The sequence below is a fragment of the Lissotriton helveticus genome, chromosome 9, assembly GCF_964261635.1.
Source record: "Lissotriton helveticus chromosome 9, aLisHel1.1, whole genome shotgun sequence".
Classification (NCBI taxonomy): domain Eukaryota; kingdom Metazoa; phylum Chordata; class Amphibia; order Caudata; family Salamandridae; genus Lissotriton; species Lissotriton helveticus.
In genome coordinates, this window is record NC_136070.1 from 1,221,846,403 (window position 1) to 1,221,864,237 (window position 17,835).

Here is a 17,835-nt window from a genome sequence, read left to right on the forward strand (position 1 = left end):
GAAGGACGGTACCTGCATCTTGAACCAAGGACCACTAGAATTATTTCAAGGGCTTCCTGATCAGTGCCTAGGGGGACTAAAAAGGCTCCAACCACCTTCAACTCAGCACCTGGACTCAGCCTACGGTAAGTCTTTCCCCCAAATGCTGCCACCCCAGTCCTGGACCCTTATAATTGGAACTAAAGGTGCTCTGCCAGACTAATCTGTGGTCCATGCAGAACCAATGCAACACAATGCATCCCCTCGCATTGCAGCTGCTGCAGCTTGACTCATCTCGGATGTAGGACCCAGCCGCTGCTCAGAACTGATGCTGTGCAATGCATTCTAGTGCAGGACCTCGCATTGAAGCCCCGCAGCTCCTCTGAACTGCTGCTGCACAATGCATCCTCGACATTGACCTCGCATTTCAGCCTCACAGTTCCTTGGAACTACCACTGCACAACACATCCTCACCGCAGGACCTCGAAGCCACCGCTGTGTGATGCATCCTTGATGTGGGGCATCGCAATGCTCCACAACTCAGATTTAAGGTACTTTGTTTTGCGGGCATAACATGTTCCCTATACCTGGCTCATACTCCATCATGGTTGGCCTGAACAAGGGAGTAGACAGAAAATTGAAATACCCCTCCCCCCCCACACTTTGAACTAAAGCTCTGATGGCACCAAGCAAGTGCGCTCAACCCTCATTAGAAAAACGTCCTTTTTTTTTTAAACAAATTTTATTGAATTTTCGTATTTTAGTCTGTGTCATTGTATTCTTTGTGCCCCCACATACTTGTTCTGCTGATTCAATGTCATTGTTTTGTTATTCTTTGGCTTTTTGAAATATATTTTTCTATAATCCATCACCCGGTTGTTGTCATTAATTTACAAATTTGTTTAATTTAATACAATTAGAAAAATTAGAAAAACGTCCTTGTCTCCTCTATGCAAGCATCTATCCATTCATCCTTTCACTCTTCCATCAATCTACTGATATCCATTATTTCACCTTTATATCTGTCATACATTTATTCCTTCATCCACCATTCAATCTTTCCCCTTCCATCCACCCACTCTGTCATCCATTCATCCTTACACTCTGCCATTTACTCATCCACTCTGCCATCACCCATCCACACTTCCACACAACATTCACTCTGCGATCCATCTATCCTTCTACTCTGCCACCCATCTATCCACTCTGCCAGCCATCTATCCACTCTGTCATCCAATTACTGATCCATTCTCTCTGCCATCCATTCACTCATCCTGCCACTCACTCATCCATCCATGCCTTTACTCTACCATCCTTTCACCTGTTCATCTATCATCCATCTCTTTACTCTACCATCCTTTCACCTGTCCATCCCCCTAGCCATCCATCCATTACTCTGTGATCCTTTCACCTGTTAATCCGCCTATGCATTCACTCATCCTTTCACCCGCTCATCCTTCTATCCACTAGTTCATGCACTCACTCTTTCTTCCACCCACCCACCCATTCATCCATTCTTCCTTTCGCTCTTCCTTCTTTCCCTTTTCTACTTACCGATCCTTCATTTTTTCCTTGCTCCTGCTTGCTTTTAATCGACACGTTATTCCTTTATAGCGCAGCCAGAAGGAGCCCATAAAAAACCCCACCCTGCTGTAGCTGCTAAAGCGTGGGTTCATGATGCCCATGGACCTGAACTTGTGATTTCCTCCAGGCCCAGCAAAACCAGTTAACCATAATGGCGCTTTGTATTTCTAAGCATTGTTTTCACTGAAATTTTTTAAAACTGCATGTCTCCAGTTACACTATTTAGACTTTGGTCATTTTGGTCACAAATAATTTATTACTATTTACTCTATTTTTCTAAATTGGTGTGGGCTTTTTCTTTTGTTGTGTTTTACTTTATAACTATTTGAAGTGCTGCATAAATTCTTTACACATGGCCTCTACGTTAAGCCTGACTGCTTTTGTGCCAAGCTACCAGAGGGTTAATCATGGGTTAATTTGGGGTTTGCTTCTGTTTCAACATGACAAGACTTGTCACTGTTGCTTGAGTAGGGTTTCACCCCCCTCAACCAGTAACCCAATTTCCCCACACATTCACTCTCAATGATCTTACACTTTTCTTACTTTGAATTAAATTGACAGTGAACTTCTTCCAAACACTAAGATACAGTGCCGAAATTAGGGCTAGGCACCGTTTGACGACTTTGCTTTAGCAAACATCAGGCATGTTTTTTTAATGGTTTTCTCAGTTTTTGAACCTCATCAGTTACTATAGTAAAATACTTTGCAACTTTATATGCAAAATAATGTTTGCCAAGGTGTTAAACCACAACTTGAAGAAGTACAAAGGCTGTGAACATCAGACACATTCATCGGTGGAAATTGATTTGTTCAGTCACTACCTAAAATTCTCTGGTTACTGGGTTTGATGTCAAATTTCATTTAGTTTGACCACCACGCTGGGACAAGGTGAGCTGGTTAAACATCGGTGCACTTTACTCAGTGGACTGTGATCAAAAGCAATGGTTACACGCTGAAAGTAAACACCTCTGAAGCTGCATATAGCGTCTTGTGCATGCCTTCTGCCTTTCTGTTTCTTGAATTGCATGTGCTGATTAACGTAAAGACTAACCCCAGACTGAGTACTCGGCTCCGCCAGCATAGTTTGCAGAGTTTTACCAACTCCGCGCTTTGCTGGGAACGCGAAGTTGCCGCAAAACTCCGACTCCATGGCGGAGTGGAGTACGAAGCCAGCCCCCTAAATAATTTTTTTTTTAAAAACACTTACCTTCTCTTCTGCCTACCCTCCTCCTCACCGCGGTGTCTCCCTTCTTCGATCGTCCTCCTCCTCGCGTCCCTGTATGTATTATGTCTTGCAGGAACTGCGCATGCGCAGTTCACACAAGACTTAGGGGCAGATTTATGAAGGCCTTGCGCCGCCGGTGCATCACTTTTTCCCATGTTAAAAATGACGCACCGGCGGCGCAAGGCCTTCATAAATCTGCCCCTTAATACGTACGGGGACACAAGGAGGAGGACGACAGAAGAAGGAGAGATCGCGGCGAGGAGGGGGACAGGCAGAAGAAAAGATTAGTGGGTTTAAAAAATGTGTTTTTTAACCCTTTCCGTGGGCCTGGGGTGGAGCGGAGCATAGTTCCACTGAGTTTTTTTTTAAACTCCGTGGAACTACGCGAAGCACCACTCCGCATACTCCGCCCAGGGTTAAAGTGCCCATTATACTGAGCAGCGCCCCCCTTTATGTTGCATCTAGGCACGCGCAGTATAAGTTAATTACATACTTTCTAGAGTTGTTTTAACTCTGAACTTGCACACCTCGGAAACTTTTACTTCAAGGTTAGTTTCAACCAAAGTTTATGTCGCTTTTTAGGCGCGATTATTTTGTTGTTATTTGGCACTTGGAACACTAGGTGGTGCTAGATGATTAAAGTTTTGAAGGGGACATTCAGCTGCCGCTTACCACTCCCCCTCCAAACTCTGTCAAAAGATACAATGGCCCTGATTCACGAAATTTGTTAGATTTGTTCTACTTAGGTAAGAATAGTAGTTATAAAGAGTAGTTATAAACACAATGTCTGAAAATGCTTTTTCGTCTTGGCTCTGATGGGTGTTGTGTTGTGTTTGTTTGTTATTTCAGTTAGTGGTTTGCCACCGTGTGGGTCTTCATGCCTCACTGGTGCCACAACCATGTGTCCATGAGGTATTGTCTGTCTCCCTGTCCCAGAGTTCATCTTAATGTCTGCCTATCTCAGTGCATTTCTGTCAGTTTCACTGCCCCAGTGTCAACCTGTCCTTGCTCCAGGGTCTATTGCCCACATGCATCAAGGTAAATTGCATTCGCAAACGGTGCGAATCGCAAAATTCGGCTGTTTGCGTATGCAATTTCCTTTTTTGGGATGCATTATTTTTTTTCTTTTTTTTGCAATTTAAGGAATCGCAATTATGTTGCGATTTCTTAAATTGCGATTGCATTTAAGAAATCGCAATTTGTGATTTCTTAAATGCAATGCATTAATATTTTTGTTTGCGAATTCGCAAATAGGAAGAGGTAAATTACCATGGAGTTGAACTTCATGGTAATTTGTGAAAACTTTCAAAAATGCACAAAAGTGAATTTTTGTTTTTTTGTTTTTTTTGTTTAAGAAATTTTTATTAAGCATTGAAAAGTGATACAAGAAGCATGTCATGAAAAATTAGAAAAAAGTACATATGAGTATAATAATAAAAGGACATCAATCTATAGGAATTTATATATAGAAAAGAAGGGTAGGAAGAAAGAGATAGAAGAAAGAAGGAAAAAGAAAGAAAGAGAGGAAAGCAGAAGGAAAGGAAAGAGAAGAGGGGAGAAAGAGGGGGTTTAATTTAAAAAAAATTATTTTTTAAAGTTTCATTTTACACACACACATGCCCTTGGGGCATGTGTGTGTGAAAAATGTTCTTAAAGTTTAATTTCAGGGTTGCAGGGGGGGGTCCTTTGGACCCCCCCTGCACCCATGAAATAGCATTCTCATTTTGCGATTCCTTAATTGCGAATCGCAAAATGAGAATGGCTTCCCATTCATTCCTATGGGCCTCTATAATAATAATAATAATAAGGGAAATTTGTAGAGCGCCTGGTTACGCGCAGCGGCGTGTCCCCGCGCTGTAGTGAGTGGAAACAGAAGAGTCACAACCACAAGGTCGGCCCGGCTACTGCGTGTAAGGGTAAGTCTTTAACTTCTTCCTGAAGCCGAGTTCAGAGGGCTCCAGACGAAGGTCCAATGGTAGGGCATTCCAACTTTTCGCGGCCAGGTATCTAAAGGACCTACCCCCCATATGTGACTTTTTTATCCTGGGGACCTTCAATAGCCCTGTGTGGGAGGAACGCAGGGTGCGCGTAGGCGCGTACCAAGTAACCAGTTCCTGGAGGGGAGCAGGTGCCTTACCGCACAAAATGCGGTGGCAGGTGCTAAGAGCCTTAAACTCAACCCTGCTCCTCACTGGGAGCCAGTGAAGGGCCTTGAGGGCAGCTTTAGACGCTGATCTCTTAGGGAGCTTCAGGATCAGGCAAGCCGCTGCGTTTTGCAACACCTGGAGTCGGTTGATGGCCTTTCCAGTGGCCCCTAGGTAGAGCAGATTGCCATAATCCAGGCGCGATGTGACGAGGGCATGCACTAGCGTCCTACGGGCTGTCGTAGGTAGGAGATTTAAAACTTTCCGCAAGCTTTTTAGGACGCTGAAACAAACCCCCACCACACGGACTATTTGAGGTCCAATAGAAAGATCCGCGTCGAGCCGAACCCCCAGATTTTTTGCTTTTGACAGGGTATGGGTACATCCCCCAAACAAGGTGGCCACCAGGCCGATGACCAAACAGACGCCCCCCCCCCTACCACGAGCACCTCAGTCTTGTTGCTGTTTAACTTAAGGCAATTGGTGGACATCCAGGTCGCCAGTTCCTGCATGCAGGCCTTGAAACTGTCCATCGCAAGACTGGGCGCGCGCGACAGGGAGATGAGCAGCTGCGTGTCATCGGCATAGGACACTATGTGTAGGCCATGGCTTTCGACAATGGGTGCCACAGGGGAGACATACAGATTGAATAGGGTTGGGCTCAAGGACGAGCCCTGAGGCACGCCTTGACCCAGATCAAACTCCCTAGAATAACAGTCTCCCTGTCGCACCTGAAAGCCTCTCCCTGTCAAAAAAGACTGGATCCATTCAAGTGCAGCTCCTGATATCCCTCCGTTATTCAGACACTGTAGCAAGGTGGTATGTGCTACAGTGTCGAATGCTGCACTTAGGTCCAGAAGGATGAGAGCCATAGTCTGACCCTCATCCACCCCCTGGCGTAAGGTCTCCACTGCCATCAATAAAGCAGATTCAGAGGAATGGCGTGGACGGAAACCAAACTGGGTCTCGTGCAGGAGGGTAGCCTCTTCCACGAAATCCATCAGCTGGGTATTCACTGTTTTCTCAGCCACTTTAACCATATAGGGTAAAAGGGAAATTGGCCGGAGGTTTTCCAGTTTTTCGAAGCTGATATTAGGCTTCTTTTGGAGAGGTAGCACCACCGCCTGTTTCCAGTCTCTGGGCACAGTCCTAGTCCTGAAAGAGACATCCAAAAGATGTCTAATGTATGGCTCCAAAGCCGGCAGACTGCCAGCAAGACGTTGTCGGGTCCCGTGGGGAGCCTGACTTTACTGACCCACAGATCTGCATGAGAATCTCTGGGGAAGGGGTGACAAAGTTCGTCAGCATGTGTTGGTCCCCCCTTTCCCTAAGAGACTCAACAAACTCAGACCCCGTTATAGGATGGCTAGGGAAGGCCGAGTATATTTTTGCTACTTTTTCGGCAAAGTAGTCCGCAATCCTATTACAGGACTCCACTGAGCAATCGTCTGGTGCGGTGGGGGGCTGCCCACCGAGAGCGTTTTATATATCAGAAACAGTTCTTTAGTGGAGTTCCCAGCCTCCCCAATCCTGATGGCATAGTATGCTGCTTTGGCCTTCCTAATTAGCCCATGGTAGGCACGCTTCCACATTAAATATTCCTCTTTTGTGTCCGTGGTAAAAGCCACCCGCCACAGCCTTTCAGCACGCTTAAGCGCTGCTTTAGCTACCCGAAGCTCGTCACTGTACCATGGGGCAGTTTTTTTAATACGGCAACCCCTTTTTACATGGGAGAGCGGAGCCGTACTGTCTAGCGCCTCGGTGATGCGCTTACCAAGGTTGGTGTTAGCTGATTCGACATCATCACCCCCTGGGCTCCCCCCTCTAATAAGTGCCGCGCTAAACTTAACTTGGGAGAAAGTGGCCCATCTTCGCCTCGGATGGTATTGGGGAACTGGCTCAGGTAATCTGACCCCTGGGATGCGTATGGCAAAAGGTACCAAATGATGGTCAGACCAGGAAAGGTCCATAGGAATCAATGGGAAGGGATTCCTTAATTGCGATTCGCAAATTGTGAATCGCAATTAAGGAAAATTAAGAAATCGCAAAAAAAATAGCAATTTCTTAATGCATAGCATTTTGTGATTTCTTAATTGTGATTCCTTAATTTTCGCAATTAAGAAATCGCAAAATGTAACAATGATGCATGTGGCTATATGTCTCTCTGTTCCATTATCTGTGTCCATGTTTCACTGCCCTATGGCTTGTGCCGCCATGTCCTAGTGATGGGGATTCTCTGTCCTGTCTTTTTGGTCGAGCCTGGGCGGCACATGCGCTGCTCTGCGAGGCATGCTGTATTCATGTATGGACTTGAAGCTCCGCCCACTCTCTACCCATATTTTTAATTGCCTTGTGTCACTGTGCTATGTAAACTATGGCTTTTCATTGGTCAATATGCTTAGTAGTTCCTCCTTAGTACCGCCTTGTCTCATTTTGTAACCTCCCATGAGGATACTCCTTGTTACATGTGTTGTTACTCAGTATGCTTTAATTACAGCCTCCGAGCACTATTTTGTTAAAGAGTTTTCACCTGCCTGCTGTTGGAGGCAGGACACACTCTCCCGCAATGCTTTTTTTTTTTATACAGTGGCGGCCACGCCTTTAATTTATTTGCATCGCCGAACGTGGCTGAATTTTTTTTGTCTATTTCCACACTTTTTGTTTGTTTACAATTGCCCTATTCCTTGCTTTTAAGTTAATGGTGGGTGGGCTCTTTCTTTAGACCAGCCACCTCTAAAGAAAGGTGGGCAGCTGCTATTAAAGTGAAATCGGAGCATGGGGGGCTTTTACAAAAAAAAGCATTTGTTTGTCAACTTGATCATTTGAGAGACTGAAAAATCCCTATACTTATAGTTAAGGCTGGAGCACCAGCCTCATGGGACATGACCATTTGTTATACCTTATACCTTTAGTCATCAATGACCAAAATACCAACCCCCTTCAAACTTTCCCAAAAAGTACATTTATGTACCGATATCTAAAGCATTGTGGCTACACCCTCACTTCCCAAGAACCAAGAATACTGAAGAATTTGAGAGCTCCCCTTGAAAGCTGAGCCCGCCCACCCCTTGCTCTTTAGGAAGCTCCATAAAACATAGATACTCAGACAATCCTTGGCCTGACCTTGAACATCACTGGACAGGTCAGCTGATGGTGAAAGGTGTCGTCCAGTGCTTGAAATGGAAAAATAGAAGTGCTGGTACTCTGTACCAAAGTACCTGCTTGTTCCTGAGAAGTGCCGGTACTCTCCATTTAAAAGTATAGCACTTCTCATGAGAAGTGCCGGTACTCTCCTTCTCAAAATAAAACAGTGCTGGTACTCCTTACTGGACAATACCAGCCCAATTAAAGCACTGGTGTCTTTGCAATCTTCGTTAACTGCTCAGCCACCCCGTCTTGCCCCCACGCACAGGAAGCCAGGCAGAAGGATGCTGACATGTAACAAAGGTAAGTGGAAGGTCACAAAAAACATACAAGATGGATAACTACAGAGCAGACCCTATGGGAGTAATTGGCAGATAGCCTGTGCCTCTCCAGCCAATGAGTAGCGTGCAGCAGCTGAAGAAGGCTGGACCGAGGAGGACACGCCTCTCTCTTGCACTGGACTCTGCATGCCCTTGCCTTGTTAGATTAGTTCTGCCCCAGTGCTTAATTTGTTTAAAAAAATTGTCAGGGCCCTTGTCAGGAGCCCACTGCAGCTCACACCACCCATTGCCCCTACCACAGCTGCCAATGACACTAACAACACAACTACTAACCATCACACTCTTACAAGTGTGACAATTCAGACTTTTAATATGCATTAAAAGTGAATAATTTCTGACGACCAACGCTATTCTTATAGCTTTTGGTGGTGGGTGTTAATCAATTTTAAATGTATATTGAATCATTAAACAAATATGGTTGTTCTCATCACAAAGTTACAGTAAGCTGATAGGACCATGGTGGTGTACAAGAGTCTTCAATGTCTGAGCACATTTGCTCATCAGTGTACACCTGAGGCGGTGGCGGTGCAAAGATTACGAACACTACGGGCTAAAATGGCGCCCTTTGCTGCTTCCTGCTGGTGGCACTGTAAATTGTCTGCCTATTCAGCCCTGTTCATTGGACAGCTCCAAGGCATAATGCACCTGCTGCAGAGGTGAGTGTGTAATCTACAGAGAGTCAGTCCTAGTTCTTATCCCTCCAAAGTCAGTTCATTGACTGAACATCAATGGCTTGAGTAATAATGGCAGCAGGTATCAGTGAATGTAGAAACAGGAATGATGCTTTGCAGAATGAGTGGTATATAATTGGTTATTATTCAGGTGCAGATATTCCAGTTGTGACGCAGCGCTGACCTCAGAGTGTGCGACACGCACCTCGCTTGCCGTGTAGGTATATAGGACTTTGCCTTTGATGACGAACCAGAGTTTCTTCCAATGCCTTTTGCCTCTTTTACACCTGTGCAGGTAACCTCTGATCGCAGAGCCTTCTCCGGAACCAGCTGCCTGAAAAGAGAGATGAGACGGAGTTATAATCTATGATACGCCCAGGGTGACCAGACATCGCATGCGCCCTATGAGAATCTATCTACGACACGTCATAACAATTCAACCGCTGCTCTACCTAGTAGAGTTAGCTGAGCTGCTGAAAACTCAAGCCAGGCTTGAGCCAGATATTTTTCTCTGGTTCAGCTTGAGCTCCTCTTGGACTCTCGAGGCCAAAATGAGCCGAGCTTTCAGGGAAGGCCATGTGGCTACGAATGCCCGCCATGGAACATGGGGAACCAACTTTGAATCCCAGGTTCGAAACCTGGCCTTGGCTCCGCACCCTGAAAATCTGGCAATTCTACCTGTGTCATAAAAAACACATGTAAATTAGTCTGTGCGTGTTGTGAAGCCCTCTCAGGTCCATGGGCAAGGTTTGCGCTATGTGAAACAGCAAAAGAAAACATGTGCTGTCTGCTGTTACCCAGGCACTAATCTCCTTTGCAACAGTTAAAGACTAAGCCTTAACTTTAGAAATCAGAGATACCCATCTAACTGCTGAATTGCACAGCGTGAAACTGGAAAATAGGGGATCAAATCTAGCTTCCCTGCATCCCCACATTGGGTTTAGAATTCATTAAAATTCATGTAATTTTTTTAAATAATTATTATTAGTTATTTTATTAATTAAAAATAGATCACTAAAATATCTTTTATTTTTGGATATTTTTCAGCTTGAATTTATATTTATATATGTAACTATTTTAGAGAATTGTATTCAAATTAACATTTTTTTCTGTGAGTTTTAATTTAACTCCCTGCCTCCATTATTTTCTATGGGAGGGTGTTGCAGTACCAGTGGTTAGCTGTGTGTTGTGTTGGATTGCTACCATTTTTTTTAGTAGTAACTTACTCTCAGATTTTGTGAATAAGCAAAAAGTAGTACATTTACTCAAAAGTATAAATTACTCAAACGTCTAAATTGTCTTTGTAAATCTGGCCCCTCCAGTTTAAAGGTAAGTAAGAAATAATATTACATTTAAAAGTGTGTTATTGTTTTTCTATCATGGGAAAGACTTCGGGTAGTGCACATATTTTTCAACAATTTCATGCTTGTTTTTCTGTAGTTTTACACTATTTAGCATGCTTCATATGCTATGTTGCACATAAATACGGTGACAACCAGCGCACAATTAGCTGTTGACACCGGAAAAACGTTGCAGCAGCAGAGGAACACAGATTCCTGCATGCAGACAACACCTCATGACCGTGCTGTTGTCAGGGCCCGGCACAGAGAAAAAGTCCTGTTTCTAGGATTGGGCCAGTGAGGACAGCAAAACCTGGGCGGAGCATTGTGAGACCCTGCAGGCTAGCTGAGGCCCCCCCTCAAGCTTTTAATACCTCTTGGATAGTTATGTTCATTGTTGTCTGTAAGACAAAGCCATCCCCCAGACTTGGGATCATCTCTGCATCAAAAGTTTGACATGAGCTTTGGACAATTGTTCTTAGCTTCATGAAGAAGTTGCCCACACCATTAGCATTTGACAGAAGTGCGTGGGAATTCTTTTATGGTTGGCAAGCTGATGTTTCTTCCTTTGCCCTGCCTGGTGATGTAGCTGAGGGAGGAAAGGGACCAGCCCTAAACCCCGAGTAGCAAGTAGGACGCTATTCTATAGGTGTTGGTTGGACAACAGATAGGAGATACCACTCCCTGTTCAATCTTCCTGTTTGCAGTGGGACAACAGATAGGAGATACCACTCCCTTGTGCCACCCTCCTGTTTGCTGCTGAGGTGTACGGGTGGGACAACGATAGGAGATACCGCTCCCTTGTGCCACCCTCCTGTTTGCTGCTGAGATGTACGGGTGGGTCAACGGATAGGAGATACCACTCCCTTGTGCCACCCTCCCGTTTGCTGCTGAGGTGTACGGGTGGGTCAACGGATAGTAGATACCACTCCCTTGTGCCACCCTCCTGTTTGCTGCTGAGGTGTACGGGTGGGACAACGATAGGAGATACCACTCCCTTGTGCCACCCTCCTGTTTGCTGCTGAGGTGTACGGGTGGGTCAACGGATAGGAGATACCACTCCCTTGTGCCACCCTCCTGTTTGCTGCTGAGGGGATACGGGTGGGACAACGGATAGGAGATACCACTCCCTTGTGCCACCCTCCTGTTTGCTGCTGAGGTGTACGGGTGGGTCAACGGATAGGAGATACCACTCCCTTGTGCCTTGCTCCTGTTTGTTGCTGAGGTGTACGGGTGGGATAACAGATAGGAGATACCACTCCCTTGTGCCACCCTCCTGTGTGCTGCTGAGGGGATACGGGTGGGTCAACGGATAGGAGATACCATTCCCTTGTGCCTTGCTCCTGTTTGCTGCTGAGGTGTACGGGTGGGACAACGGATAGGAGATACCACTCCCTTGTGCCACCCTCCTGTTTGCTGCTGAGGTGTACGGGTGGGACAACGGATAGGAGATACCACTCCCTTGTGCCACCCTCCTGTTTGCTGCTGACGTGTACGGGTGGGTCAACGGATAGGAGATACCACTCCCTTGTGCCACCCTCCTGTTTGCTGCTGAGGGGATACGCGTGGGACAACGGATAGGAGATACCACTCCCTTGTGCCACCCTCCTGTTTGCTGCTGAGGTGTATGGGTTGGTCAACGGATAGGACATACCACTACCTTGTGCCACCCTCCTGTTTGCTGCTGAGGTGTACGGGTGGGACAACGGATAGGAGATACCACTCCCTTGTGACACCCTCCTGTTTGCTTCTGAGGTGTACAGGTGGGTCAACGGATAGGAGATACCACTCCCTTGTGCCACCCTCCTGTTTGCTGCTGAGGTGTACGGGTGGGTCAACGGATAGGAGATACCACTCCCTTGTGCCACCCTCCTGTTTGCTGCTGAGGTGTACGGGTGGGTCAACGGATAGGAGATACCATTCCCTTGTGCCTTCCTCCTGTTTGCTGCTGAGGGGATACGCATGGGACAACGGATAGGAGATACCACTCCCTTGTGCCACCCTCCTGTTTGCTGCTGAGATGTACGGGTGGGTCAACGGATAGGAGATACCACTCCCTTGTGCCACCCTCCTGTTTGCTGCTGAGGTGTACGGGTGGGACAACGGATAGGAGATACCACTCCCTTGTGCCACCCTCCTGTTTGCTTCTGAGGTGTACAGATGGGTCAACGGATAGGAGATACCACTCCCTTGTGCCACCCTCCTGCTTGCTGCTGAGGTGTACGGGTGGGTCAACAGATAGGAGATACCACTCCCTTGTGCCACCCTCCTGTTTGCTGCTGAAGTGTACGGGTGGGTCAACGGATAGGAGATACCATTCCCTTGTACCTTCCGACTGTTTGCTGCTGAGGGGATGCAGGGGGACAACGGATAGGAGATAATACTCCCTTGTGCCACCCTCCTGTTTGCTCCAGAGGAGATACGGGTGGGACAACGTATAGAAGATACCACTCAATTGTCCCACCCTCCAGTTTGCAGCTGAGGAGCGATGGATGGGACAAGGGGCTGGAGCTGAGAACTGCAGAAAGTAAAGTAACTCATATTCAGCTTCCTTTGCTTTTCATCCCTAGAACGGCTACTTTTAATTTCATTCCAGTTCACTGTCTTTCTGACTTCTGGGCCAGGGTTCGCAATGGGCATGCCCTAATTGACCCTTGGCGACCTCTAATTGACATCTCTGGCATAACTGGTAGGTTTGAAAACTAATTTCTTTAACTATTCAGAGCCAATGACATTCTTAATAGAGGCATTCAAGATTCCCCACCAGCAATGTCTGTCTACTGAGAGGTCATCTAAACAGGACAGAAAGATTTGCCAGAGGGGCGGTGAGGACAACTAGCTGGACATTGGTTTATTAATTTTATTAATATTTTTTATTTTTATTTGTATGGCGCTTGGTTACACTTTATCGGTGTATCCCCGCGCTGGACCAGAGACCTAAGTTGAGGATAGAGAAGCAGGGGCAGAGGACATCAGGCCTGATTAAATTGAATAAGGTTGCTAAACAGCCATGTTTTCAGTTTCTTTCTAAAATCTATTTCAGAGGGGGAATTTCTGAGGACACTGGGGAGAGAATTCCATAATTTAGCCGCTATGTAGGCAATAGGTTTTGCTCCCATTCTCGCTTTCCTGATCTTGGGGATAGTTGCCAGATTCGCATTAGAAGATCTGAGGTTCGGGTTTGGCACATAAGTTTGGACCAACGAGTGAAGATAACTGGGGCCTTGTTTATTTAGCATGTGACGGCATATGCATAGAGCGATAAAGCTGATTCTTTTGCACACTGGAAGCCAGTGTAGCTGGTCTAGGGTACCAGATGCTGAGGATCTTTTGGGAAGCTTTAGAATCAATCTAGCTGCCGCATTTTGAACTCGTTGCAGCAATCTGAGATTCCCTTTAGAAGAATTCCCGTTAGATCATTCCCATAGTCTAGTTGGGAAGTAATGCGTGCGTGGACTATGGTTTTTTGAGATTTGGAAGGAATTAGGTCAAGGATTTTCCTCAGTGTCTTTAGGGTGCCAAAATATTTTCCGGTAGTTTTCCTGATTTGGTATTCAAAGGAGAGTTTTGAATCGAAAACTACTCCCCGATTCTTGACCTTTTATTTAGGAGCTGTTGGTTCCCCCAAAGACATTGGCTACCAAGCTAATGTCCGTATTAACCCCTTGCATGCTGATGATATGCTGATGATGGCCCCCAGCCGTCATGCACTATGGTGCACGTGTCAGCGCTTAATTTGTAAAATATGAAGTGCAGGTGCTCCAATTTTTTTAGGAGGCCCACCTACTTCCCCCGGCTCTACCCACTTCCACCTGTGGCTCCTCCTGGAAGTAAGTGAGGTCAGATTCAGGAAGCGCCGGGACTGCTTTAAGGTGTGCGCCGGCAGTTACACAGTCTTGTCATCCCACTGCATGCAGTCATCATAGCTGCCAATGTTTCAGATTGCCATGTGTGACATTTTCATAATTTCCGTGTAATTATGGGTGACATTCAATGACTACGAGTGACACTTTCTCCCTAGCAAAATCAAGCAATGAAGATGATGGTAACATATACAAATCTGAAATTATACCCATATGAGCAATGAGAAACTCTAAGAAGATCTTAAAACTGCTGCAGAGTGGCAGAAATGGAAGGGCACGAACCTACTGCCCTGCTGTGATTTTTAAAAAGACTTTACTTATGCTCATGTTGACGAGCTCTAAATTAGTAAATTAAATTAGGATTCATTGGTGAAGAGTGACTGCTTCATTGTCACAGGTGGTTAAAAGGGCAGGTGATGCATCACCCTATGAGTTAGCAGGCGCTGGTGTTGGCCATCTGCAAGCTGGCCTCGCTGGGTTGCTAGGCTGTGTCAGATGACGCCTGCTCACAAACACATCCATTACATAGTGCACAGCCTGCATTTGAGCACCCTTGCAGCCGGGGACATTGCAGCATAGCACACACAGGATAAACATACCACAGCACAGCAGGTGTTGCGACCGAGGAACTGCCTGCTGCATGAACCCACCCGAGGAGACACTGCTATCGTAGGGTGAGACAGCATGTTCTGTTGGTGTCAGCTGCTGCGTTGGCTGAGATGATAACAGTGTCCAGACAGTGCACGCACGCTGGTTTAAGTTGTTTTGCATTCTAGTGTTTGTTTTTGAAATTCTCTGGGTTTTTAATTTAATGCAAACAAACGTGCACATAGTTAAATTTCCGATATGCTACATGCCTCTTTCTTTTAAAGCATGCGTTTCAGCTGCCAGCAGCTCTGGAGCCTCTGCAGACTCTTGCTTGAACAGACTTGCACACACTAGGATAAACTTTCACACGGCTGCCGTGAGTGGCAATTGGGCAATGTGTGGGGTGACCACTCAGACTCACGCTGGAGGGGCCCGGGTACGGCCATGTCTCCTGCGCTGTGAAAGCCATGAATCACACGACTACCTCGGGCAGATTCTGGGACAGGGCCGGAAGCGCCAGAAACTCTACTGAGAAGGAGCAGAGGTAGGCCAGACTGCGTAATTAGCATTTTGTTTTGAGCTGCGTGTTCAGTTAACACGTACTTGCACAAACTGCACTACTAGGTAGCAAACCTAATCCATTTATGTAATTTTAAAAATACAGACTCACAGCATATATGCTTCCTCCACTGAGCGAGTTCGGTCCCTCTGTCCCTCTGTCCCTAGGTCCCAGCGGCGAGTGCCGCACCATCACCGAGGCCTCTCGCGCGCCATGCTGATCACTTTTTTTTTTGTATACTAATCAAATGGAAGGGGGAGAAGGAATTGTCTGATCCCTCAGTTTCCTTACGTTAATGCAAAAAATCAAAAGGGGAAGGATCACTTGTCCTGCATGAACCAGGGTATGCAGGAGAACGTACAACGGTGTCTCCAAATAAAAAACCCTCATGCACGTGTTGGGTAGTGTGGTAAGCGGTATATCTTGGTTCTCCGCTCTTCAAACACGTGTGTGCATAATCATAGGGTTAGTCTCGGTATGCAGCCTCCACCAGGAGGATCTTACCCTTGGTAAAAACAGTAGTGACCCAGTGATGTGGACAATGTGCAAAAAAGTTAAAAAACCCCGGATAACCAGAATAGGAATTTTATTAGGTCTGGGTTCGGGTGGATCCCTTGAGGGAATGCTTAAGTGACGTGCGCTCTGTTGAAAAAATTAAGTTTTCAGGACGCACTGGCATTCAAAAGAATTAAAATGGCCGACATGTTTCAGCCCCCTGTGCCGGGATTCGGACTTAAGGGCTTTCTTCAGGACCAGTAGTGATAGGTGAAAGTGATACTGGTTTACTAAATTTTAGCAAGCAAGTGTTTAGAAAAGGGAAATTATCAACCTGTTTCTTTTCTTCAAGGTCGCGATGTACCTATATATCAAACATAATAGAGACATACACAAAGGGAAAAAGGGTAAGGGAGACACATAAAGTAGTGAACTCACTACTTGACAAAACAAATTGAAGCAACTATAAAGATGGCAATACTTCGTAACCCCCAGTAAATGGCAGTGTCAACTCTCTCTTTATCCAACAAGCATGTGTCATGCAAAAAGAAAAATTCAAATATCTGGTTTCATGGTGCTGTGTCATACAGTCATGCAGGGCGTGAATAAGGAGCTCAGATGTCTCCTTTCACTCAGATAACTGTATTGGTGGGTCAGAGACATGATTATCGGCATTAAGTTGCAATGTGATGATATAACATGCAGTAACGTTATTCATTCATGTGCATTATCTACAGGTCTATTTCGTTCATAATTTAAAATGACCCAATTTTATCGTGCTATTTCTAGAACCTAAACATCCATGCCAGCATTCTCTATGCGCCAAAGATCGTACCTGAAGTGTACATCAGTTACACCTCCTTCGGGTGTGACAAGGGCTTCGAGGGGGCTAGGTAGAGAGGAACATTAGGATATTAACGGGGTGGGGTGTATGGTACTTGCGATTTTGTAGCTGGAGTCTGTAGTGGACGGATACCTCACGCTCCGCTCCTCGCGCCTCGCGTTGTGCTGCAGCTGCCTCTTGTGACCCGGAAGTGGCGGGACTCCGCTTCCGGGTTGTTTATGAAAATCTCAGTTCAAGGCAATAGAGAAAAGACTAATTGTCTCTTGCTGTTAGATGTATCGCAAAGTAAAAATACGCGATTGTGAATCAAAAAGTAGGTTATTATAAAAAAGAAGTGATTCTGAGACTTCACCTCGAAAATTAAGTTTGTTTAAAAATAAAGTTTGTTTAAAAATAAAAATTAAGATAAAACTGGGGATTGTTCTAGAATTCACACGAGGTGTTTCAAGTTCGAGTGCACACAAAATATATACAAAAAAATTTATATATATGAAAGACCGGCTTGCTTACTACTGCATAAATAATTGTCTCAGTTATAGCAGCTCTTAGATTGATGTGCTGGGCTGCGTCTAACGGAGGCAAATTGCAGTCAAGGATGGAACCTTCAGGGAATATGTAATTTCTTTGTTGTCATTACAATGAGGTGGAAGTGGTCACGAAGAATGTACAACTCGGTATTCACGTGGCTACCTTAAGTACTATTCTGTAAATTAAGGAACATCTTTGCGCTAAACTTGTAGAAGAAGAGGTAGTGAGTCATTTAGATTGCCCCATCTATCTCTCTCTGTGTGTAGATGGGGGCTGGGTGGGTATGGTTGCATTGGCTAGCTTACGCTTTTTATCTCAGCACACTAAGCCAAGGAATATTATCATTCAGGCCTCTTATGTCTGTCCCCAATCGATGTACCCAGCGTTGTTCCTTTTCAAAAAGGATTCTTTCTGCGTTACTGTCCTTTCTTTCCAAGGTTTCGAGGATGACCCAGTTAAGGTCATCCACTGTGTGGTTTTCTTCCAGAAAGTGACTAGCCATCTTGGTTGTACTCTTTTTACATTTTACG

At 45.6% G+C, this 17,835-nt stretch overlaps 1 protein-coding gene across 3 annotated transcripts in view; it reads right to left on the reverse strand.

The window, feature by feature from the left end:
* The window catches only part of FGD5 (FYVE, RhoGEF and PH domain containing 5), a 428,915-nt gene that overhangs the window by 24,946 nt on the left and 386,134 nt on the right, over positions 1–17,835 (reverse strand). For all 3 annotated transcript variants that reach the window (XM_078661708.1, XM_078661707.1, XM_078661706.1), the window contains exon 19: positions 9,294–9,422. In XM_078661708.1, the coding sequence (XP_078517834.1) occupies positions 9,294–9,422 (129 nt within the window). The remainder of the gene's footprint in view (positions 1–9,293; positions 9,423–17,835) is intronic.